The sequence below is a fragment of the Phyllostomus discolor genome, chromosome 10 (assembly GCF_004126475.2).
Source record: "Phyllostomus discolor isolate MPI-MPIP mPhyDis1 chromosome 10, mPhyDis1.pri.v3, whole genome shotgun sequence".
NCBI classification, from domain to species: domain Eukaryota; kingdom Metazoa; phylum Chordata; class Mammalia; order Chiroptera; family Phyllostomidae; genus Phyllostomus; species Phyllostomus discolor.
In genome coordinates this window covers 30,837,996-30,863,369 of record NC_040912.2, presented here as the reverse complement: position 1 = coordinate 30,863,369, position 25,374 = coordinate 30,837,996, and the positions used below count along the sequence as shown (strand labels likewise).

The following is a 25,374-nucleotide window of genomic DNA, read 5'->3' as shown; positions in this document are numbered from 1 at the left end:
CTTACAATATGCCATGCAATGGATGCCCACATGAAACTCTTTTAAAACATACATTTTTAATACAGTAAATAATACATTTTTTTTCTTAGTCGTTGAGAGTTTTTGTTTTCCTACTTTGCAGTAGAGATGGACTTTGGAAAGGAATGATGGGTTAGGTCTATTAGCATGGCCCATTTAAAATCCAGTGACTTTTTTCCTTTTGGCTGACTCCCTGGAGAAGCCTAGTCTTTGGCCTCATTTTACTTATATTAGTGCTTTACCTGTCACAATGATTCAATAAATGGTTGGTGTGACAGAGGTCATTTTTTGATAGGGCTTTACTCTTTGTGAAAAGCATTTTTTAAAAATGAGTATTTTCTTAAGTATTTCTTATGCATTCCTATTCTACCTGTTTATTCATAGCTTTTTTTAGCTGCTAAATTCTTTTTTTTAATAATTTTGTTCAGTTTATTGGGTGACATTGGTCAACAGGATCATATAGGTTTCAAGTGCACATTTACATGATACTAGATCTGTATACTGCAATGTGTGTCCACCACCCAAAGTCAAACTGTCTTCCATCACTGTAAATTAGCCCCCAACCCCACCCCACCCTTTTCCCTCTGGCAACTGCCAAATGTAGAAATCCTAAACAAAATACTAGCAACTAAAATACAATACATTAAAAACATGATGCATCACAATCAAATGTGGTTCATTCCAGGGGCACAAGGATGGTTTAACATAAACCAGTCAATGTAACACTCCATATTAACAAAACAAAGAATAAAAATCATATGATCTTATCAGTAGATGCAGAAAAAAGCATTTGATAAGATACAACATCATTGATTGGTTGTCTCTTGTACACGCCCCAACTGGGAACCAACCCACAACCTAGGAATGTGCCCTGACGGGAATTGAACCCTTGACCTCTCTCATTTTATGGGATGATGATCCAACCAACTGACCCACACTGGCCAGGGCCACTCTCACCACTCTTATAAAACATAGTCCTGGGAGTCTTAGCCAGAGCAATAAGATAAGAAAAATAAATAAAAAGCATCCAAATTGGGAAGGAAGAAGTAAAAATGTCACTTTTTGCAGATGACATGATTCTGAACATATTCACAGCTTTAACTCTAGCTGCTGGTCAGATCAAATAGAGGTTACTAGAAAACTAGAAATGCTGTCACACTTTTTCCTTTACAGCCACAGGACCTATTTGGCACTTGGGCGGCTATCCGAGTATTTCACACTTCATTGAAAAGCCACAAAAACCATACACAGTTCTTACTGCAAAATTTTATCTAATTATATTGTGTTTTTAACACAGAGTTTTAAAACTGAAAACAATACAGAATCTGTAGTTCCAGCTCAGCAATGCAGTTACTTTTCCTTTCTGGGCCTCAGCTTTTTAATTTTTAATTCTGAAAGATATAATCTCTTTATTGCCTCCACAATATTATGATGCCAAAGGCCATATTAATCATTTAGGTAATAACTGTGATAGGCACTGAAAGGAAGGAAACACCATTTAGTTTTACTTAACCTGGAAGACTTCATAGGGTAGTAGTAAGGTTTGAGTGGTTATGATTTCCGTTTAAGTATTTGGAGGAAGCTACTCAGAATGGGGCCCTCAGACCTGTAGCATCAGTAACTACGAGGAACTTATTATAAATACAAATTATTGAGCTCACCAGACCTCCAGATTCCAAGTCAGAATCTTCTACACTTGACTCCAGGAATGTTTTAAGCATGTTCTTCTGGTTATCCTTTTGCATGTTACAGTTTGAAAAGCACTGTTCTAGGTCTCAAACATAATACAGATTGAAGTATTATTTTTTGGAGGAATGATAAGACAGATAATTTAAAATGAAGATAGAGTCATAACAAGGAGAAAAAACTAAATGCCAAGGTCAGGAATTTGAGATTTATTTATAGAAAATTGAGTCATTGAAAATTTTTGACTGGAGAAATGCTATTAAAGAAAATACAGTAAGGTTTAATGGTTATAATGTAGAACAGATTTTAATGGAGTAGTTCTAAAGCAGTGTTTCTTAACGGTCTTGCTACACAAAGAATGGTCCTCAGACCGTTGTTGGCATCAGTCATTCCAGAACTTGTTGGAAATGCAGAATCTCATGCCTCACCCCAAACTAACTGAACCTCAGTCAGTAATTTAACAAGATCCCAAGGTGACTGATATCCACATAAAAGTTTGAGAAGCCCTGGCTTGGAGCATAGCCTGTGGGCACCTACAATATAACACTTGTGAAAAGTACATATATCTAACCCCCACCCCAGATCTTCTAAATATGACTATCAGGCTACCCAGATGGTTCCTACACAGCAAGAAAACCTTTGTGCTGGAACAGTGGTTCTACCCACGGCTGCACAAAAAATCCAATAGTGAAGTGTAGGCTGTACCTCCCAGACTACTAAACTTGGAATTTCTCAGGGTAGATCCTCAATAGTAGTATTTAATTTCTACAGATAATTCCAGTGTGCAGCCCAGGTTGCAAACCAGTGTACTGGTTGAAGTGATAGGAGTTAGAAAATTATTACACTAAAAAGCCTGGACTCGTGTGGTGATATTGGAAATGGACAAAATAAGGCAGATGCAAGGAACATTGTGCAGATCTGGTAGCATTTGGTGATTTGGTCAGTTGATACAAGAAAGCAAGGCAGAGAACGGTTAATGATGGAGACGTTAAACATTAATATTATATTAACAGTGGTGAGCCACCTTTGAATGATATAATTTCCTCTTTGACTTTTCCACACTTTCTATAACAACTTACTATCATAATCTATAATTAGAATAAAATAAGTTAACTTTGTTTTTAAGTAAAATGAACATGGTTTTGAACCTGAGACTTTGAGGCCTGTGAACAATTAACAGACAGTTTAAAAAGTGAGATGAGGTGAAGAAATTACTTGGAGGGAAAGGTGAATATATTGAGTTTTCATTTATAAGTTTGGAGATTGAGGTAATAGATTATCCACTTGAGATGGCTTTCAAGCTACTGAAAATTAGAGCAGTTTGGAGTAAAGGCTATAGATGTAGAACTGAGTGTTGTTTGCATAGAGTTGATAACTAAAAAGCAAGATAAGGTATAGATGAGAAATCAAAGGAACAGACTTTAGATTATAAATAAAATTACATTGTTAAAGTCACAGCATCAATTTGGAGACGTCCTGTATTTAAAAGGAGTGATAAGAAGTGGCCTGTAAAGGAAACAAAAAGGAGACAAAGATAATGAAGTGTCAAGGATGCCAAGAGAATCTCAGAGGTGGGGTGGAGGGACAGTCATGCGACATGCTGCAGAAAGGTAAAGGAATTAGAAGACTGGGAAAAGCTGTTGGCTTTGAGAGATATTAATGACTGTCAGGAATGTTGTTTTGGTGAAATGGTCAAGGTAGAGATGAGATTGCTGGGAGTAGTTAAGTCATTTGCTGAGGAGGTACAGAGAGTAGATGTCAGTCACTAATTTGAGAAATGTGGATGAGCAAGAAAGGAAAGTAGCTAGAAGAATAACAGAATTAAGATAGGGGAACCCTGAATCAGGAGCCACTAGAAAGTCAGCGTGAAGATGGAGGGAGTAATGGAGTGTTCAATGTCATACAGGGAACAGATAGATAAAGTTGTAATTTTGTAACTAGAACATCTTCTCTCAAGATTATATAAGCCTCATTTACAGATGGTCCTGTGTGAACTGAGACTTACAGAAGTTAACTGGCTTGTCCAGAGTCACCGACCATTTAGATTATGGATCAAAGGGGTAGGGAGGAATTTGTCTTAAGTACTAAGGGCTGCTCTACCCCTCTTCCTTTGGGATTGTGAATGTAAAGAAAGGAAGAATAGATGAACATATATTTTGAGATGGTGATAATTGGATGTTTCTTTTCAGTTAGAATATTTTGGGTACCACCAAATGTGCAAGAGAGGCTAAAAAACACATTCAAATAAAGTATGCAGTCCTCCTTATTTGAGAGTGAGGTAAATGATACTTAGAATGCTTTGGTTGAAACACTTAAAAGCTACCTCTTTAGAACCAGATGTAACTCCCTATTACGTATGTAAGAGCAAAACACCTGTCTTTATGCAGCAACAATTTAACAGATAATCTCCATCTAATATATCATTCACTTACTGGCATCCCCCAAACTTATGCCCTAAAAGTCAGCAAGCTGAAATATTTTTAAAAGTATTCTTCCAGTGTCATGCAGTCTTGCTTTTAGCTAGCTTCTGTGCCAAAGGTAGCATACATGCTGATTATCCTTGCCAAGACAAGTGCTACAAATGTGGACCCTCCATTCATCACTGAGTACGAGTCTCCTCACAGGTGTCAGTATTACCAAACTCAAGGGATTCACTGCTTGGGTGCTCTATTAAAAAACAAATGTGGTTGTTGCACAGTTGTTTTTACTGTTTGCAACAAGAAGACAGAGGGTTCATACCTAAAGCTCTGTGGGAAGCTTAATGATCACTTATGTATAATATTTGGTCATTTACAATGTTGATTGAGCAAGAATAGGATTTAGAACTGCCCAGACCCTTGTCCTTTCTGAAGACCCCCCTTGACATTTTTCACTCCTCGTTCTTTAGGGAATAGAATCAAGGGTCATACTTCTGTAACTGCTTTCTGCCAAGTATCAGTACATCTTTGAATTAGAGAGTGAAATTCTCTGGCTTCCTGATTTGGGAAAGTCTTAGGGTCCCCTAGGTTCTGGGATTCCTGAGAACAAGAGTGCATGACATTCATCACTTACCTTCTCTGAAGAACAGCTTGTGGTGAGACAGGTTCACAGGAGTACTATGAAACTGGTTTCTTGCTCTCACTGGGTAGTAAAGCAGGCCCCACTAAAGAATGATGTATCCCGGAAGTTATATCTTGTCGTTTAAGAGAACGATGAGTATGTTAATTACATCAAATGAGGACCTGTCCATATTGGGTCTGGTTGATCTTGCAGGGATGCTAATTTCCAGGTTTTTAAATATACCCAGTTCCCTGGATCATGTGTTGGTGTGGATAAAATCAGATTAGCATACTTATTTAAGTTTTCAGTTACCTTTCCTAATTGGGTAATGTGTTTAACAGCCTATTCTATAAATGGGTCTGGGCCTTCCAAAATTTGAGGGAGCCCAAAAAGAGCCTATCATAGCTAAGTTCAAAAGGATTGAATGTAAGCATTCCTTTAATCCTGATTCTGGTTAGGTGCTGCCCTGGTCCTGTTTAGGGCAATTGGTAGTAAATTTAAGCCAGGTCTCATAGATTTCCTGGCATGGTTTGGTCAGGGTCTCTTTGAGTGTTTATAAATACATCATTCTGTTTTTCCTGAGGACTATGGTCTCCGTGAAGAATGTGAGACAAACCTAATTTGGAGAGCTCTTGCTACTCCATTTATTAAAGCAGCTGTGAAAGCCCATTGTCACGCAGAAAGTTCTGGGGATCCAAACCTACGTATTATTTCCTTAAGCAGTGCCTTTACAACTTAATTGCATCTCTCAGTTTGACATGGGAATGCTTCAACCCATCTACTAACACTAATAAGTATTTGAATCCTCCAGGAGCAGGGGTCATTTCTGTGAAGTGTCCCTACCAGTCTTCTTCAAACAACATTCCGCAGGCCTGGACTGCCTGGTACTGGAGATCTTGTATATGCGTTATTCTTTGTGCGTTGCACATAGCTAGCCATGACACCGTTGATGATCCTGTTACTGAACTCAAGGGGTTTGCTGCTTGAGGTGCTGTATTTAAAAACAAGACATGGCTGTGGCAAGGTTGTTTTGTTTACGTGCCATAAATAAAGGAGACAGGGGATTCATAGCTAAAGCTTCTCCTCAAAGGGAGGCTTAGCCATTGCTTATGTACACTATTTGGCTGATTACCTATGGAGGTCCTCTTTACATTTGGCCACTGTCATCCCATTGTTTCTGTCAGTTCATCCTGTTTACTGCTGCATTTGCAAAATACTGTGCTGTATTTTAACATTTAGCAAAAAATAACATTTAGAACTGCCCAGACCTTGATACCTTTGTTCTGTGGAACACCAGTGAGATACAGGTCTGTGGTTCTCTCATTCCCACTGCAGTCAACCTCATTTGGGGGTCAACCTCACTTGGGGAATCTCTGTGAAGACAGATTACCAATCAAGGCAAGAAATCTCACTCCTGAGATTTCTTTTCACATCCTTTCTTTACACATCCATTTTTTCCTTCTTTCTTTTTTAAAGATTTTATGTACTTATTTTTGGAGAGAGGGGAAGGAAGGGAGAAAGAAAGGGAGTGAAACATCAATGTATGGTTGCCTCTAGCACACCCCCTACCTGGGACCTGGCCTGCAACCCAGGCATGCACCCTGACTGTGAAAATCAAACTGGTGACCCTTTGATTCACAGGCCAGCACTCAATTCACTGAGCCACACCATCCAGGCTCATTTTTTCTTTAAACTTCAATGCAGTCTTCACTCTGTTACATTTTTTTAAGAAGCTTTTAAGAAGCTTTCCCTTACCAATATTCTGGAATGGCACAGCCTCTTAAACTTGTTGTCTTTGCTTTTATTAAAGACTGAGGCTGTAAGTTCAAGATAGTTTATCTTGTTTGCTAATATTTAGAATCTCTTGTAATGTTTGTTGTGAAAGTAAATCAAATTATGGTTTTGAAAGCTATCCCAGTATGCATTTTAGAAATTACTTTCTGTGATCTTGGGTAAAGAACCAGAATAAATTCAGCCCTGTTATTTTTGTAGCAGTCAGAAGCAAATAGTTTATTTTGTGTTTAGGTACTAGATAACCTGTGAAGCAGAAAAGCTACAAACTGTAATAGACTCTGCAATAAGTATGGTAAGTCTGTAGACTTACTGTAAGTCCTCAATATTGAGGAGAATAGGTAATATTAGCATCAAATTCTTCAGCCACATAGGTTCTACTTTAATGTCATTGCTTCTCAAACTTTCATGTGCATAAGAATCTCCTGTAAATCAGAATCAGATTCTGATTTAGAGGCCTGGAGTAGGAGGGGCACCCAGGTGGTGATGCTAAGATGTTGCATTCCTAACAGACTCCCAGGTGATGACATCACTGGTCCTCAGATACCACTTTGACTAAAGAAGATTCTAGATGGTAAATAGCAGCTCATAGGAGTTGTTCTCAGGCTCTAGAAGGTGACTCTAACAGTGACTGTTCAGAGCCATGCTTAGCAAATTTTCTGTGAAAGGTGAATATTTTAAACATTGTGGCCACAAGTTTGTTTCATAATTCTTCTTGATCCATTTGCTTGTTTTTACAACTTAAAAAAGAAACAACTTTAAACCATCTTAGCTCTGAAGCTTACTCTTAGCCTAGGGCAAGAAGTTAATGTCTTTTTTTATCTCTTGAGCTTGTCAGGCTAGCCCAGGACTTCCAAGTTTGGCATTGATATAAGTCCCTTAATCTTGTTGGCTCTCTTAGGATGACTGTAGAGGAACCATATGTATTCCAGTTCCAAAAGCAATGAGACACTTTACAGGAAGATCTGTGTGTTTGTTGCAGTGAGGAGAAAGAAAATTTCTTGGAAGAAAATGAAAAGAAACTACCTTTATGATTAACTCCCATACAAAATTAAAACCTCTAAAATGTTTTATATGTAGATTATAAGAAAGAGCCTGGGCAGAACTTGATGGTGGACATAGGATGCACGTGACATTTTTAGTTTATGTGATCAACCTATCCCAGCAATTTTGAACCAGTGTACTGCAAGAATTTTTAAAATATGCAATACCTGACTATTTAGTTAGAGACACTGACCTGTTTTCCCTTAGATTGTCAAATAAGAAAATGACAGCAACCAGCATAACAATAGCCATCCAATGTGAATGAATCAAAATTATATTTACCTACTTCGTTGGGTTTGTTTTGGGGTTGGCTTTCTTTCTTTCTTTCTTTCTTTCTTTTTTTGGTCAGATCTGCAAAAGTTTGGGGTTTTTTTGGGGGGGGGGTTGGTGTGCTGTGAATTTTAGTAATTAGTTTATTTATGTGTACTTTGAAATGAAAAAGGTTGAAAATCACTGACCTATTCTCTATGTTGGTAATAATAATCCAGTCATCATTAAGAACTTGGTCAAACTTGGACCTGGATCCCAGTTCTAGTACTTACTGGTTGGGTAACTTTGGTCAAGTTACTTAACTTTTCTCAGACCTCATTATATTTCTGTCACATGGGGTGATTAATATTAAAGAAGAATGTGTATTTGAGTGCTTAGCATAGTGATGGCATTTAGAAAACACTCAATATTATGTTAGCACAACATTACACTAGTTTTAGGATAACTACCCAGCAATTATACATTTATATAACTTAGGAAGTGACCCTGATAAATGTAGTACTCATCTGACACTATACATAGTTATTACAATATTATTGACTATATTCCATATGTTGTACTTTATACCCCCAAGACTGTTCTGTAACTACCAAGTACTTCTTATTTTACCTCAATCCCCTAACCATCTGGGAACCTTCAGAATGTTTTCTGTATTTATGAGTCTGTTTCTGGTTTGCTTGTTTGTTTATTTTGTTTTTTAGATTCCATATATAAGTGAAATCATTTATCATTTGTCTTTCTCTGACTTACTTCACTCGGCACAATACCCTCTAAGCCCATTCATGTTGTTGCAGATGGCAAGATTTCATTCTTTTTTATGACTGAGTCATATTCCACTGTATATCCATTTATCTATTCCACTTCTTTATCCATTTATCTATTGATGGACACTTAGGTTGCTTTCGCATCTTGGCTGTTGTAAATAATGCTGCAATGAACATATGGATGTATATGTCTTTTTAGTTAGGGTTTTGGGTTTCTTCAGATACCCAAAAGTGAAATCACTGGGTCCTTTTTTGTCTCCTAGTATAGTCTTTGTTTTAAAGTCTGTTTTGTCTGGTATAAGTATTATTACCACAGCCTTTTTTTATTTCCATTTTCAGGAAATATCTTTTTCCATCCATTTACTTTCAGCCTGTGTGTGTCTTTTGACCTGACGTGAGTCTCTTATACACAGCACATGTAAAGGTTTGTGTTGTTATCCATTCAGCAACAGTATGTCTTTTGATTGGAACACTTAACCATTTGCATTTAAAGTAGTTGTTGATAGCCCTGACTGGTGTGGCTCAGTGGGTTGGGCATCTTCTCCAAACAGAAAGATAGCTGGTTCAGTTCCTGCTACGGACACATGCCTCAGTTGTGGACCAAGTCCCCAGTTAGGGGCTTGCACAAGACAATTGATCAGTGTTTCTCTCACACATCAATGTTTCTCCCCCTCTCCTTGTTGTCCGTCCCTTCCCCTCTCTCAAAATAAATAAATAAAATCTTCAAAAAAATAAGTTGTTGGTAGATATGAGTGGGGGGCCAGAAAAAGAGATTTGTCTTCTGGAGGGCAGATCCCTTGTAATACAGACTTCTCCCACTAGGTGAGTGTTCTAGGAACCCATCTGTATCAGTGTACCAGCTGACATTATTGTGAGAGGCTGCGTTCGGCTTCAGTGAATTTTTTTTGAAGACTCTTTCAGCGTGTTTGCCCATTTTGTGATGGGTGATTTACAAGCAGACCTGCCCACACTGTGCTTAGTGTTCAACAGTTTTTGACCAGAAATGACGTGACCCCATGCCCCGCACTCCCTATTTACCTGATCTTGCCCTAAGTGAGTTCTTTTTGTTTCCCCGGATGAAAAAGTCCTCAAAGGGCAACGTTTTTCTTTTTCTTTTTTTTTTCTTTTTTTAATATATTTTATTGATTATGCTATTACAGTTGTCCCATTTCCCCCCTTCTCTCCCCTCCACCCTGTACCCCCTCCCACCCACGTTTCCCCCCTTTAGTTCATGTCCATGTGTTATACTTATGAGTTCTTTAGCTTCTACATTTCCTGTACTATTCTTGCCCTCCCCCTATCTATTTTCAACCTACATTCTATGCTACTTATTCTCTATACCTTTTCCCCCTCTCTCCTCCTCCCACCCCCCTGCTGCCAACCCTCCATGTGCCCTCCATTTCTGTGGTTCTATTCCTGTTCTAATTGTTTACTTAGTTTCTTTTGGTTTTGCTTTAGGTGTGGTTGTTAATATTTGTGAGTTTGCTGTCCTTTTACTATACATGTCTTTTCTTTATCTTCTTTTCTTAGATAAGCCCCTTTAGCATTTCATAAAATAAGGGCTTGGTGATGATGAACTCCTTTAACTTGACCTTATCTGAGAAGCACTTTATCTGCCCTTCCATTCTAAATGAGAGCTTTGCTGGATAGAGCAATCTGGGATGTAGGTCCTTGTCTTTCATGACTTGGAATATTTCTTTCCAGCCCCTTCTTGCCTGTAAGGTCTCTTTGGAGAAATCAGCTGACAGTCTGATGGGAACTCCTTTGTAGGTGACTGTCCCCTTACCTCTTGCTGCTTCTAGGATTCTCTCCTTCGTTTTTACCTTGGCTAATGTAATTATGATGTGCCTTGGTGTGTTTCTTCTTGGGTCCAACTTCTTTGGGGCTCTCTGAGCTTCTTGGATTTCTTGGAAGACTGTTCCCTTTGCCATATTGAGGAAGTTCTCCTTTATTATTTGTTCAAATACATGCTCAATTCGTTGCTTTTCCCCTTCTGATTCTGGTACCCCTATAATTCGGATATTGGAACGTTTAAAGGCGTCTTGGATGCTCTTAAGCTTTTTCTCAATTTTTTGAATTCTTATTTCATCATGCTTTCCTGCTTGGTTGATTCTATCTTCCTTCTGGTCCACTGTATTGTTTTGAGACTCATATTCCTTCCTTGCACTATTGGCTCTCCTCCGCATATCTTCCTGCATCTCTTTTATGGTAACCTGCATCCTTTCATCTAAATTGCGCCTAAAAGCAACCAATTCCGTGAGCTTTCTGATCACCAGTGTTTTGAACTGTGCATCTGATAGATTGGCTATTTCTTGGTCACTCAAAAGGATGAGTCCTGGGGGACTGATCTGCTCTGTTGAAAACATATTTTTCCCTGTCTCTCCTTTTTTTTTTTTTTTTCCCGGTCTGGTCGCTCTTGTTACAGCGGGGGGCGGAGCCTTAGGTGTCCACTGGAGCTGGGTACCCCAGTCGCTAGATTGTGACGTTATATGTGGGGGTGGGGGCAGGAGCGGGGACGGGAGGGAACAATGGCGGTAGTTCCGTTCTCCTGGGCTCAGACCCTTCTCTGGGCTCCCGGGCTGCGAGTTCTGCCCTGGCCCACAATCGCTACCCCTCTGGGTCTGCCAGCCGCAGCTTGCGTACTCAGGGACCACCACTGCGTTCTTGCACCCCGGATGGCTCTCACGCCGATTTCGCGCCTAACTTTCCCCGACCTCTGCACGCAGCCGACCCGTGCCAGCCCCGCGCCCCCCCTTGGCTCGTCTTCTCCTACCAGTCTGGATGTACGGGTCCACTTCAACTTCTTGGCTGCCCGACTTCCATTCAGATAAATCCTCTGCTGGTTCTGGGCGTTATTCTGTCTGTAAATTATTGTTGTTCTAATCTTGGTTGTGCGAGGAGGTACGGTGCGTCCACCTATTCCTCCATCTTGCCGGAAGTCCACATTTTTCCAATATAGAAGAGATGAAACAAAAACTAGCAGAAGTACTAAAAGCTATCAAAATCGACAAGTTCAAAAACTGTTTTGAACAGTAGAAAAAATGGAGAGTACTTGAAGGTAACTGATGTTTAAACATGAAAGAATAAATGCACTATTTCTTATAAATATATTTTGGGGTTTTTGGGTCCCCCCTTACATGTATTCATTGTTATTTTATTTATAATTTTTATCTTTTATTCCCTTCTTTGTGAAGAAAACCCTTTAACAATTCTGGTAGTACTGCTTTGGTGATGAACTCTTTTGGCTTGTTTCTTATCTGGGAAGGTTTTTATCTGTTCTTCAGTTCTAAAAGATAATGCAGGTGGTAGGTCCTTGCTTTTCATCACTTTGAATTTTTCTTGCCAATCCCTTCTGGCTTGAAAAGTTTCTATTGAAAATCATTTGGTAGTCTTAAGGGAATCAGATTATTGCTTTTCTCTTGCCGTTTTTATGATTCTCCCTTTGTCTTTAACCAGTGACATTTTAATTATGATGTGGCATCTTGAGTTCATCTTGTTTGGGACTCTGTGCTTCCTGGACTTGTATGTCTGTTTCCTTACCAGGTTAGGGAAGTTTTTTGTCATTATTTTCTCAAATATGGTTTCAATTTCTTGCTCTCATTCTTCTCCTACTGGCACCCCTGTGATGCAAATATTGGTACACTTAAAGTTGTCCCAGAGGCTCCTTATGTTATCCTCATTTTTAAAAATTCTTTTTTCTTTTTGCTGTTCTAATTGGGTGTTTTCTACTTCCTTATCTTCCAAATCACTGATTTGATCGCCTGCTTCACCTACTCTACTGTTTATCCCCATAATAATTTTCATTTCAGTTATTATATTCCTCAGTTGTTACTGGTTCTCTTTTGTTATGTTTCTCTTTGTTGAAGTTCTCATTAGTTTCTTTACTCTTCCCCTGAGTTCATTGAGCCTCCTTGTAACCAGTGTTTTGAACTCTGCATGTGGTAGATTGCTTCTCTCCATTTTGTTTTGTTTTTTTCTGGAGTTTTGTTCTGTTCTTTCATCTGGGACATATTTCTTTGTCTTTTCATTTTGGCTGCATCCCTGTGTTTGTTTCTATGTATGAGGTAGAGCTACTCTATTTCCTACTGTTGGTAGAGTGGCCTTGTGTAGCAGGTGTCCTGTAGAGGGCTCAGTGGCACAGCCTCCCTAGTTGCCCAACCTGGGCCTTCCAGGTGTGCCCCCCACGTGGGCAATGTGCACTCTCCTCTTATAGTTGAGCCTTGCTGGCTGTTGTCACATCAGCGGGAGGGACTTACCCTCAGGCAGTTCAGCAGTGAGTGCTAGCCTGGACCACCATGGAAGATGTACAAGGAACAACCCCATGGCAGAGAACTCGCTTCATCTGGGCTCAGGTACCCACCAAGCCCATTTCTTGAGTGTGTTGCTGGTGGACATGGTGGGTTGCTTCAGTGTAGTCTGAAGCTGTCCATCAGGTTCACTGGCTTTTGGGCCTCCTGGGAGGTGCACACCATGGTCATCTGCCACCTGTGTTCTGCCCAGAGCCATCTAGCGTGAGCTACAAAGTGATCTGCAGATGGGCCCTACTTGTGCTGGGCTTGGGGGTGCCCAGGAGAGGCCAAACTGCAAACCAAAGCTAGCTACTGCTAATGATGGACATGGAGCCACTTAGTGACCAAAGCTAGCTACTGCTAATGATGGACATGGAGCCACTTAGTGAGTGGTATGGGGCATGCTGAGGCCATATGCTGCTTGGTTGAGAGATTTTAGGAAAGTTAGCAGCATGAGCTAAGATGGGCTGTTTGTATGGAAAAGCCACTGGAAACAGCAGTTGGTCCGAAATTTGGGTATGGTGGGGTCTTAGGAATCACCAGGGTAGAGAACCATGTTAGCAAGTTGATGGAGACTCAGATATAGTACCCATCTGTGGCTCTGTGGTGGGTTGGGGAGTGGCACTTATCAATGGAACAGTGGCCTCTGCCAGCATTTCTGTCTGGGAAAAAGCTGCTTCTCTGGCTCTTGACCTGATGCCAGACAATTCAGTTTCTCCTTGTATGTCCCTGGTACCTTTTGAGCTGCTGCCCCAGCACTGGAGCTCTTAGAGCAAGTAAGTCCAGTGCGGGCCTTTTAAGAGAAACACCTGGGACTCCAGAAGCCCTTCATCTCCCTCAGCCCCAATCCCCGCTGGTTTTTATAGCCCAGAGTTATGGGGGCTTCTTTTCCCAGCACTAAAACCCTGGGCTTTGGGTGGGGAGGGGGACAGGTGTGGGGTTGGGACCCCTTGCTCCTCAGGAGGGACTTCTGCAGCCAAGACAACACAACCCTCTAGATTTTTATTTGCCGCACATGGGTATGAGACCAGCCCATTCTACATCTCCACTCCACTACCAGTGTGGATGTGGCAGCTCTTTTATATATACCTTAGTTGTAGGACTTCTGAAATCTAGATTTCAGGCTGTTCTCAGTAATAGCTGTTCAGTTGTAATTTTGATGTGGTTGTGGGAGGATGTGAACACTGCCTTTACCTACTCCAGCATCTTGACAAGAGGCCACCATCACTTAGTTTGAGGAATACCGAAAAAAGTTTTGCTTCAGTGACTTGCTCATCCTAATTTCATTTCAGTGTTTGGATAATGAATAATACAAATGAAAATTTTTGTCCACTCTGTCAGGTCAATCCAGGTATTAGTGGTTAAAATATTCTTGTTTAAGAATGATTTCCAGAAATTTATAGAAGTGAAAGCATTGAATACATTTTTATTGAGTAAAACTTTATGTTTGGATTAGACAAAATGCTTAAGAATTTCTTTTTAAAGGTTAAGAAATTGGCGTTGTTGCTGTTCTTATTTTTAACCAAAGGAAGTCATCTTAATACAGGTAATCAAGAAATGCTAATCTTAAAATAAGAAGCGACTAGTTTCTAAATAACTTTTATCATTTCAGGTACATACTATTGCATTTTTGTTGTGTTTACTTTATATTTTTAATAGTTTTAAATTTGTAATATGAAAATAACTGTTGAGATCTGTGGTTGCAAGTTTTTGAAAAAATCTCTTTTAGCTATTGGTAAAACATGGAGGAGACTTGTTTGCTGAGAATGAGAATAAAGATACGCCTTGTGATTGTGCTGAAAAGCAACACCACAAAGATTTGGCCCTTAACCTGGAATCTCAGATGGTATTCTCACGAGATCCTGAAGCCGAAGAAATAGAAGCTGAATATGCTGCATTAGACAAACGAGAGGTAAGATTTTTTTAAATTAAAAAATTGTATGGATTTTATATTAGTTTTTTACTTCTGTATAGTCCAGTTTGTGTTGTTGTTTTTGCAACATGCTAACAATCCTGTCACCTGCATAGCCATAAATATAAAAATACACCTAGAAACCCTGGAAGCGAAGTCTTTCCTCTAACATGTGTACGTCTACTTACATATAAATAGAGATGCTGATGTGTGATATGAATCCTCGCCTGTCCTACCAGTCCAGAACTCTAGTCCTCCTGCCCCTCAGTCTCTCCCTGTCTTCTGGAGTGCTCTTATCAACACACATGCTTGGTAACTCCTATCTTGAAAAGCAAAAACAGCTGAGCAGCCTTTCCATTGACCGTTCTTCCCAAACCCTGTCCCTACCCCCCTTCAGTTGTAGCCCACATTTCTGATGCTCATATGAGAAAAACAAACTTGAGAGTTTTCTGTGCACACCGAGTTCCTCACCTTCCACTCACTCTTCAGCCCACTGCATTATGACTTTCTTCCCCTCTATGATGGAATTGAACTTGTCATGGACATTAACACTTGCGTAAGTCTTCCTTGTCTGAGTAAACATTATTTCCATTCACTGAGCTGTTCAGGCATAAATGAGGTATGAATTCTTGATTTCCTCACTCTTACGTCCAGATAATCTGGAAATCCTGTCGGTTTTCCTTAAAAAATTACAGCAAATCAATTTACTTCTCCCAGTCTCCACTCCTACCTCCCTAGGCCCTTACCACCCTCCCTTCTCATCTGAGCTAAGTAATAGTTTTTTCTTACTGGTCTCCTTCCTTCTATTCTGGTTTCCTTAGGATCCATCTTGTACACAGAAGCCTAAGCAACAATTTTAAACTTAAATTAGGTCATATCTCTTAAATCACTTGGTAACTTTTTAATTGTACTTAAAATACAAACTGTTTGCTCAGATATATATAATACCTTATATGGTCTGGCTACTAATACCTGCCTCTTCAACATTATCTCAGACTTTTTCTCCTAGCATGCTTTGCTCTGTTATCATACCTACATCAGGACTTTTATATTTTGTTTCCCATGTCTCTTGGCTAGCTCAATATCACTTCTTCAGACAGGCAGTCTTTAATCATTTTTTCTAAAATAAGTCCCTCTCCTTCCATTTTTCTTTACTATGATATCCTATTCATCCTTCTTAGCACTTATTACGCACTATAATTATTTTGTTTTGTGTATTTGTTTACTTATTTATTACCTTTCTCTCCTGTTAGATTGTCAATTCCACAAGGTCCAGAGCCATAACTGCTTTATTCAACAGAGTATTTTCAGTGTCTTAACACACTGATACATAGTGGGCACCAATAGAAACTTCTTTTTCTTTTTTTCTTTCTTTTTTTAAAATTGATTTTAGAGAGAGAGGAAGGAGGGGAGAGAGAGAGATGCCGATTTGTTGTTCCACTTACTTACGCATTCATTGGTTGGTTCCTGTATGTGCCCTGACCCAGAATTTAACATGCAGCTCGGTGTGTCTGGATGGCACTTCAACAAACTGAGCCATCTGGCCAAGGCTAGATATTCTTAAATAAAGAAATTAGAAGGCACAATAATTTTTTTTCTCCCCAGTGATTCTGATTTGATGTTCAGTGCTAGCTTGATTCTAAAAGAAATTATATAACTTTTTTTGTGTTTAATTGTATTACTTATTTTTTCTTTCCTGTGAATTCACAGCAGTTTTTGAGCTGCTGTACTCTCCAGAATGGGGAAAAGAACTGCGTTTCTTGGAATTAAAAGATTTACATTTCTTTATCTTTTGTATTTCTTCAGTTGGGTTGTTTGATGGGAGTGATTATTCAGAGTAAATACACATAGAGTGCTGATGTCCTAAGCACTTTCATGTGGTTGCTGAATTCACTTAGTAACCTTGAAATGATATTTAGGACCCCTTCTTCTCTTTTTTTCTTTTTTTAAATTGATTTGAGAGAAAAACAACAGTTTATTGTTGCACTTATTTATGCATTCATTGGTTGACTCCTGTAGGTGCCCTGACCTGCATCAAACCTGCAACATTGGCTCATTGGGACAATGTGCTAACTGAGCTATCCAGACAGGGCATAACCACTTCTTTTTTTAAGTGAGGAAGTTAAACCAGAAAATAATGGAATGACCTGTCAGGGTCAAAGTGAGCTGAGCCTGATTCTTACGACTTCTACTATTGGGACTAGTAAAGAACCAGCTGTATAGGAGGGTAGCACAATTACATTTGGGTAAATGAACGGGAAACAGCATTGTGCTGCTATTAAAGTCATCTAAAGACTCCCCATCCCCCTCCCAATCTAGAGCTCAGGAAAGCTCAAGGCTTTTTTTCTGGTAGGAAACCCATGTGCTGGACTATGCTTAGCTGACTACTCCAGTTAGCCTAAGGTTTAACTTTGTGTGAGCAGCTACCTGCCTTCCTCTTAGTAAGTCAAAGTACAGATCTGGAAAGCCTAGATCTTGATCCCCAGATGAGAAGAGCTGAGTAAGAAGCAGGGAAACTGAGAAGGAAAGGGTCTGCGAATCCTAAAGACTTGAGCTATTTTTCCCCCTCTTTCCCAGGCTAAGCTCATGAATCGGTTAAAGAAAGATTGGTATTAAAAGAAATTGGGAACATCCTCTCCTTTCCCCGAGTGCCTTTCTTTAGATTTCTAACAATTACTGATATATTTGGGTGAATAAGTACTCATTTTGATTTTTTTCCATTTTTTAACAGTGAACATATTTTACCTGTGTAATCAAGGGGAAAGCTGTTTTCATTGTGAGAAAAAATAAAAACAAATACTTCTTTCATAGCTCCTTTGTCGTAGTCTTTTCTGAAACAGTTTTTGAAGATAGTGTCACTTTATACATGGTATTCAAGTGGTACAGCTTGTATGTTAGGCTGTTTCACATTTCTTTAGTGTTATTTGGTAGCAGTAGTAGATACTGATGCAAAGGAGCCACTTTCATCCTCACTGTCTCTTTTTAAATTAGTTTCATTTTTCTTTCTTTGTATCAGGACTTATTACTTTGAAGGTTATTTCTGGTTTGTGTTTAATCTGAAAATAGAACCAGTTTATCTTTGCACAGGAAAGAGAAAGGCACCTTCATTTTAATCCTTCCTGCAGAAGAAAGGGCTAGTGCCCACTTGGGACTGAGGGATGTATTGAAATGCTTCACAAGACCTAATTATAGTTCTGTTACAGAGATTCAGAGTGAATATCTTGCGTGTTCATGAAGGCTGTATGTCTTTCTCCTTCAAGAACTATTTTTCTTTCAGTGTAACCTATATAAGTTTGAAACTGAATTTTAAAGAAACTTAATCTATGCAGATTGCTTTATATTATCCCTTTGTTAATATTTCTGAAGGTAAATCTTCTTTTACTCAACATAAGTGGGGTAGAATGATGGCTTTTCTAAAAAAAAAGAATATTTACAAAACAATACCAGGAAATACCCAGTTGCCACCACTAGAAATAATCACGAAATATTCACCCTTTTGCTGATTTGGGAGAGGTACCTGGAATCTCAAGTCTGAATTTGGAACTCATTTCCTAGAAGCAGTGTTATATGTCGTGTATAATTTCTATACTAGAGTGAGTACTACAAATTTAACCATAAAAGGACTTGTTACGTTTTTGCAGGAGAAAGTGTAGTTCATGAATTAGCTTAAAAGCAAACTTTACATGATGGTTTGGGGGGCCTTTCAAATGAAAGTTTGGATTCAATTGCAACTTTTTTCTTTGGTTGTTAATGTTCCCCCTATACAGAATCATTTAGTTTACATTTTTTTCTAGTTGAGTTCACATGACATCTGTATATGTAGAGGTTTGTGGCAGTATAGCTGAACACATACAAGGTGCAGTAGGCTGTTAATGTAGTGTCATATGAACTGTGTATTGCATCAGTTTTCACTATCATTTTTTAAAAGGAATAACACTGCAGACTGATCGAGTATGGGCAGTGCCACCATTGAAAGCTCTTTAATATCCGCAGTGATTTTTCTTTTATTTTTTAATTATTTTTTTCCCGCAAAACATGTTCTGTATAAAAAGAAGCAGAATGAAGAATTTAAATGTTTATTATTCTACCACGTATAAATAATCCTTTTAACATTGTTCAGGATTGCTTTCCATTTTTCATCACTGGAATGTTATTTTATATCTTATATCTTGTAAGGGTTTTTTTCCTTAACATTTCTTGATATTGACAGAATCATCATGGGAATCATTTTGAATGACTGGTGACTGTTCTAATTTGTAGATGTCCTATAACTCCTTTAACGTACCTTTGGGTTACTTTTCATTTTGTCAGTTTTATAGCAAACATGGCTAACAACCAATTTTGCCCACATTTATGATTCTACCTTAGGATATATACCTACAAGTAAAATCATTGGGTCAAAAGATGACTGTATAAAAGACTCATGATGCATGTTTGGTTGTTAAATGATGTACCGATTTTTATTTTTACCCACAGTGTATTGGAGGGCCACCTCACTGCAACCTTACCACAACTGAGTGTCTGTCTTTCTCTCTCTCTTTTAGCCTTGGCCACTTTTAAAAAGTAATGCAATTTTTATGTTTAAATTTTGGCAGATATTTATGTAGTCAAATGTGTTACTCTTTTCTGTCATTAATATTGCTTACATACGCGTTCCTGCCAGAATACATCTAAGGATTAAGAAACTTGTGTCAGCTGAGAAATTATTCCTGGTGAATAAGAGTCCCAATTTTACAGGGTTAACTAAGAATTGATTAAATGGTTTCCATGATACCAAAAAAACAAAGCAAGAAGAGATAAAATCTAATTCTAAAATGCCTGTAAGTCAACTGCAAAGGATGAATTTACTAATCGCCCAGATGTCTCTGGAGACCGTGGTAGATGCTACCAGAGGACATCCTCAGTGGTTGTTTTTCTGATAAGTACTTGGGAATTTCTGCTGCTTTTGAAGCTGTGGCCGTTAGTTCTATGTGTAACTGCATGCAGTAAGCATAACTGCTCAAAGGATTGAAATAGATATGTACATCAATATTCATAATGAAAACACAATATTGAATGAAAATAAAGAAAAGCATATTGCCTAATGATATATGTATAATGATATGCCATAATATTATGAGAGCTGTAAATCAAATTCATGAGCAAGGATGAGGAAAATTGGGGAAATGTAATGGGGAAATGTCACAGATTATGAGGTTTTTGCTTCTTTTGTTTCATTTTGTTTTTTAAAAGGACTTGAAACAAGTAAGGTCTAAATGTTATCAATCATTATTTATGAGTAGTGAGATATGTGATTTTATTTTTATGTTTTCTGTAAAAGCAAAAAAAAAGATAAAGGATGATAAAAGAACAAAAAACCTGAGTTGATATATTACCTATATGAAAACTAAACAGCATTAATGAACACTTGAATAAACATTGAAAATAATATGTTTATCTGTAAGAAGTCTGAATAGTATGGCATAGTTAATTCTCTCCAAGTTAATTACCACATTTCATCACATATAATGTGCACTTTTTTGGCCAAATTTTTGATGGAAAAATAAGAATGTGCATTATACATGGGTAGTTCTAATTCCGTATCTGTATAAATGTTTTTAATTTTTTTACTTATTGCTTATGTGGTAAAAGTATAACTCTAGAAAACAGTAATGATATCTGTATGCAAAATAATACCTTGGAATGCGATAATCAGTTTTGTTTCTAAATATAAATAAATAAATCAGAATAAAAAATTAAAATGAAAGACTTTTTCCTGAAAGTTTGAGCCAAAAATGTGGGTGCACATTATACACGGCAAAATACAGTCATAGGTCTTATACAATCCCACTAGCAATCTAAATTGGATCTTAATAAGTGTAAATGCTTGGTGGTTCAATGATTAAAACTGCCTAAGTGAGCTCACATATATTCACATACAGTTGGTCTGCAAAAAAGACTGGATAAATATACTTGAAAACTTTAATTATGATTATTGCTCAGTGGTGGGATTATAGGGGGGGGTTTTGTTATCCAAATTTTCAAAACTGTAAAGTAAAATGGTTTTGTTATTATAGTATGATACTTTTATTTTAAAATGCCCTGGAATCAGCTTTCCAGTTTAAAAAAGGCTTGTGAAATAGTAGTTTGAAGTCCATGATATTGGAACATACAGAATCTTTTGAATATCAATAACCAAACTGAAGCTGAAAGCTTAAAGAAATGGTAATATTTTATTTGCATACAGGCATTTAGAACTCCCTAAGAGTATAACAGCCAATTTAACTTTGTTTCCCTTCTTTTGAAAGCCATATGAAGGATTAAGGCCTCAGGATCTTCGTAGATTGAAGGATATGCTTATTGTGGAAACAGCAGACATGCTTCAGGCTCCACTCTTCACTGCTGAAGCTTTACTTCGAGCTCATGGTAATAAGACAGATGTCATGCTTCTGATAACATGGGCGCCTTTTGAAACTTCTCAGAGTGAAAAAAATGGCTACTTTATGATCTTACTATAGAACAAAGTAGTTTGTTAAACAAGCCTGATCTTGTTTTGGGGGGCAGTGTTTACTGTACAGTACCCAGTATCTTCATAATATTTTGTAGTTTGAAGTTTAAACTGACTATAAATCATAGGGGAGAAATAGGAACTTTCTACTTAAAAATCAAGCTACTAAATCAACTTACAAATTATCTAATTGTAGAAATCTGTCTGATTTTAGCAGATTTGAGAATTGGAATCCATAGTCCTAGTCCTGGTTTTAACATTTTTTACTAAAGTCAATTAAATACATAACAATTGTGTTATTACTATTACCAATTTATTTTATGTAAAAGCGGTTTCTCACCATGAAATGCACAAAGTAAAATTGTAGAGTCAACACAATATACTATCCCTCTTAAGGTTTGTTTGTTTGTTTGTTTGTTTGTTGTTTTGAGGACATTACTTTAGGAAAAGTATTCAGCTTGTTGTAAATTCTGACACTTACATAGTCATTCTGGGAGTTGTCACCTGCCGAGATGGACCTTCTCGTTGCACACTTGATATTTGACATTTGGCTTATTTCAAAGACAATTTTTTTTCTGATTTAAAAATTACTCTTAAAAAGAGAAAGGTCCAGTCATTTTAAGGCTTACCTGTCTATGTGAACTATAAATCTTAATCACATCTATACTAAAATGGAATGTCGACTTCCATAACTCTTCATATGATCTGTTAATCAGAAGAAAATTTAAAACCCATATTTCATCATCCATTGATCACCACTGTGAATAAGCTGGTATATAACCCTCCAGAATTGCTGTCTTTAATATTGATATTTTTGGGGGTTCTGTACTTGACACTCTTTTCCACTTTATATACTAGCGAGTCTCAAGTTTTAGTGTAAGTAAGAATTGCCTGGGAAACTAACCAGAGATTCGTAGGATTAATTCCAGAGAGTCTTAAGTCATTAGGTGGGGATAAGGCATAAACAAAGGTGTTGTAAACAAGCCTACTGAGTGAGCTCTCTCTGAGAAACATAGCCTCACACATTTAACTAATGAAACCAGTGGTTTCGAATACCACTTGAACAGCAGAGTATATCTACAACCTGACCTTAATAAGGTATTTGAGGCTGTATTTCTAAATGTCTGTTTAACATTTTTCTCCTCAATTTAAGGAAGTCTATACCTGAACTCATTTCTCTCACTGTCTGATACATGGGCACCAAAATTCATCTAATTACCCAGCCAAAAACTAGAGTCACACTTGACTCCTCCATTTCTAGTGCATTTGGCTCCGGTCTTCTCATTTCTCTTCCTAAGTATCTCTCATCCTTCTCCCACTTTCCCTAGTTGTACCTATTCCCACTGCCACCAACTTAAATTCAGGCTGTCATTATTGCTCATTTAACTGTAGTCTCCCAAATCTTGGTTTCCAATGTTTCCTTTTCTCTTTCGCCCTATTAATTTTTCTTATTGCTATTAGACTGTTTTTTAATGAAATTTTCCCTGCTGAAAAACCCTTCACTGGCTTTCCACAGACTTACCATCACCCAAACTCCCTAGCAGACCTTCATGACCCAGGCTTCTTTACTGGCCTGTTAGTCTGCCCATTTCTTTATTTACCTGCCCTTGTCTTTAGAAATCACCTCTTTCAGGAAACTGTTACTGCTTATTTGGTTCCAAGTCTGCACTGAGACCCTCCCTGTCTATTCCCATTAGATCCCGTGCATATATGAGTCATACACTTAGAATACAATATTGTGATAATATTGTTGCTTTTCCTCTCTATTAACTTAGGAGCTCTTCGTAGGCAACTTTTATTTCTTTTTATTTTTATAATATCTGACATATATTGTCTTCAGAAATAGTAATAGAATGAATAGATAATATACCTAAATGTTACTTTTACATTTTTTAAAAGTTCATCTTTTTATTATAAAATTACATTTCTCCATTGTCATCTTTATAAAGTTGAAGTGAATCCTTCGAAAAAATTTTAGACCTGAGTCAAAAATGAAAATTAGAAATCCAGAATAGCGTTTTAAATAATAGAATTTTTTTGAAAGATTTTGTTTATTTTTAGAGAGAGGGCAAGGGAGAAAGAGAGGGAGAGAAACATCAATGTGTGGTTGCCTCTCATGTGCCCTCTACTGGGGATCTGACCTGCAACTCAGGCATGTGCCCTGACTGGGAACTAAACCCAGGACTCTTTGGTTTTCAGGCTGGCACTCAATCTACTGAGTCACACCAGCCAGGACTAAAATAATGGAATTTAAAGATGAAATATTTTGTGGTAATGGGAGGGAAGTGGGGAGGGTGGGAGGGGGGACTGGATTGGGAGTAAAAAGGAGAAAACTGTATTTGAACAATGATTAAAATAAAATTAAAAAAAAAGATGAAATATTTTCTTTTTAGCCAGTAAGAATGCTTAACAGTCATTATATTTAAACTTGTAAAAAAATGCAGAATACCTCAAATTGTATTTCTTTAGGGTAAGTTTCACAACACCAGGAGGTATATCCTTGAGCTTTTAAATACAGAGAGTACATTTAAATATAATGTAGAGCTGGCAGAAAAGTAGAAGCTGTCCATCAGTGTGGAGCTGTGACGTGATGGTTGTATAGTTAGGGTAGGCTAACTGCTGAAATAGAAATGTAAGTTCAAATACAGTAAACATTTATTAATCATGTAATAATACAAATGTTTCTGTCTATGATTAGGAGTGGGACAGGGACTCTGTTCCTTACATTTATTCAAGGGCCCTCACTGATTGAGACTCTGCATCTTACCCAAAGCGGGTTTCTGAGAGTTATCTCCTGGGGATTACATCTCCATTCCAGCCAGCCAGCCAGTCAAAAAGAGGGAAGTGCATGGAGAAATAAACTTGGAAGTTTTTGAGCCAGTCTTGTATGTGGCATACAACACTCCTCAACATATTCCCTTGGTCACAATGCAGACATATGGCCACACTTAACAGTAAGCAGCAGTTTTACACCATAGCATTTTTATGTACTACAGCCATAGGTATGTACATTCAGTTAGATAATATATCATAATTTTAAGTTACAGTATTATATAGAATCTAAGGTTAACTTTACCAGTAATATCATTGTAATTAAAAGAAACATTTTTATCTCTATTTGTTTACACATTATATCATCAATGGTTATTAAATGATCAAATCCATTTTTACACTTGATATTTCTTTAAGTTATTTCTTTCACATAATAGGTGTCGATTCAAATAAAGTGATATCTAATTGATTTTTTCCTACTTAGCATTTGTCTATTCTGTGATAAGTTTCTGGATAACTTAAGAGTTCTATATTTCATTTCCCTCTTAAGGCATAAAATAAAGGCTAATACAGGTTTCAAGTGGACATCTTTGTTTAGTTAATATCAGTAACATTTGATAATTAAGTAAGATATACCAAAATAAATGATGTTAGTGAATAAAATGAGAGTGTACAGAGCTATAATTTATACTAATTGCTTTCAATACCAGGACAGGCTCTGTTTCAGAGCTATTAAACTGAACTATTTGGAAGATTTATAGATTGTATCCTTGGTAACATTCATTCAGCTTTAAATAGGAAAAATAGATTTGAAGATTATATTATCTATTGTCAAATTTAGTCCCAAAGTAATGAAGTTGATCTTGATTAAGCAGAAGACAAAAATGTTTGGCAGTATTTGCTAAGTAGTAATTGAATTTTAAGGAGGACTCTCTTAAGAATACAAAGGTCATTCTCTGAGCATTTCCTCAGTAATAAAGGTAACTTATGTAATTGAATACTACCTAATGAGAAAATAAGTAAAATGTACAAAATCTGAGACCAAGGCTAATTTTGCTTGTGCTTAGAGTAAACTTATATTGAAGTATTTTTAAAGCTCTGTTGGAGGCTCATGATCTTTTATTGACAATTAAACATCAGAAGTCCACAACTTCTCACTCTACTTTCTCCTTACAAAATGGTATCTTCTCCCAGGGCTTCTATAAGTATAGATTTCTCCCTCTGAATTAGACCTTTTTTATGCAAGATATACCCTCATATTCAACTGCCCATTTAAAAGCGGGGAAGATTTGTCATTGGGCG

General features: G+C 37.6%; 1 protein-coding gene across 3 annotated transcripts in view; it reads left to right on the top strand.

The window, feature by feature from the left end:
- ANKIB1 (ankyrin repeat and IBR domain containing 1) overlaps positions 1–25,374 on the top strand; it is a 135,271-nt gene that overhangs the window by 58,930 nt on the left and 50,967 nt on the right. For all 3 annotated transcript variants that reach the window (XM_028525154.2, XM_036010620.1, XM_028525152.2), the window contains exons 4-5: positions 14,631–14,813; positions 21,101–21,218. In XM_028525154.2, coding sequence (XP_028380955.1) covers positions 14,631–14,813; positions 21,101–21,218 — 301 coding nt within the window. The remainder of the gene's footprint in view (positions 1–14,630; positions 14,814–21,100; positions 21,219–25,374) is intronic.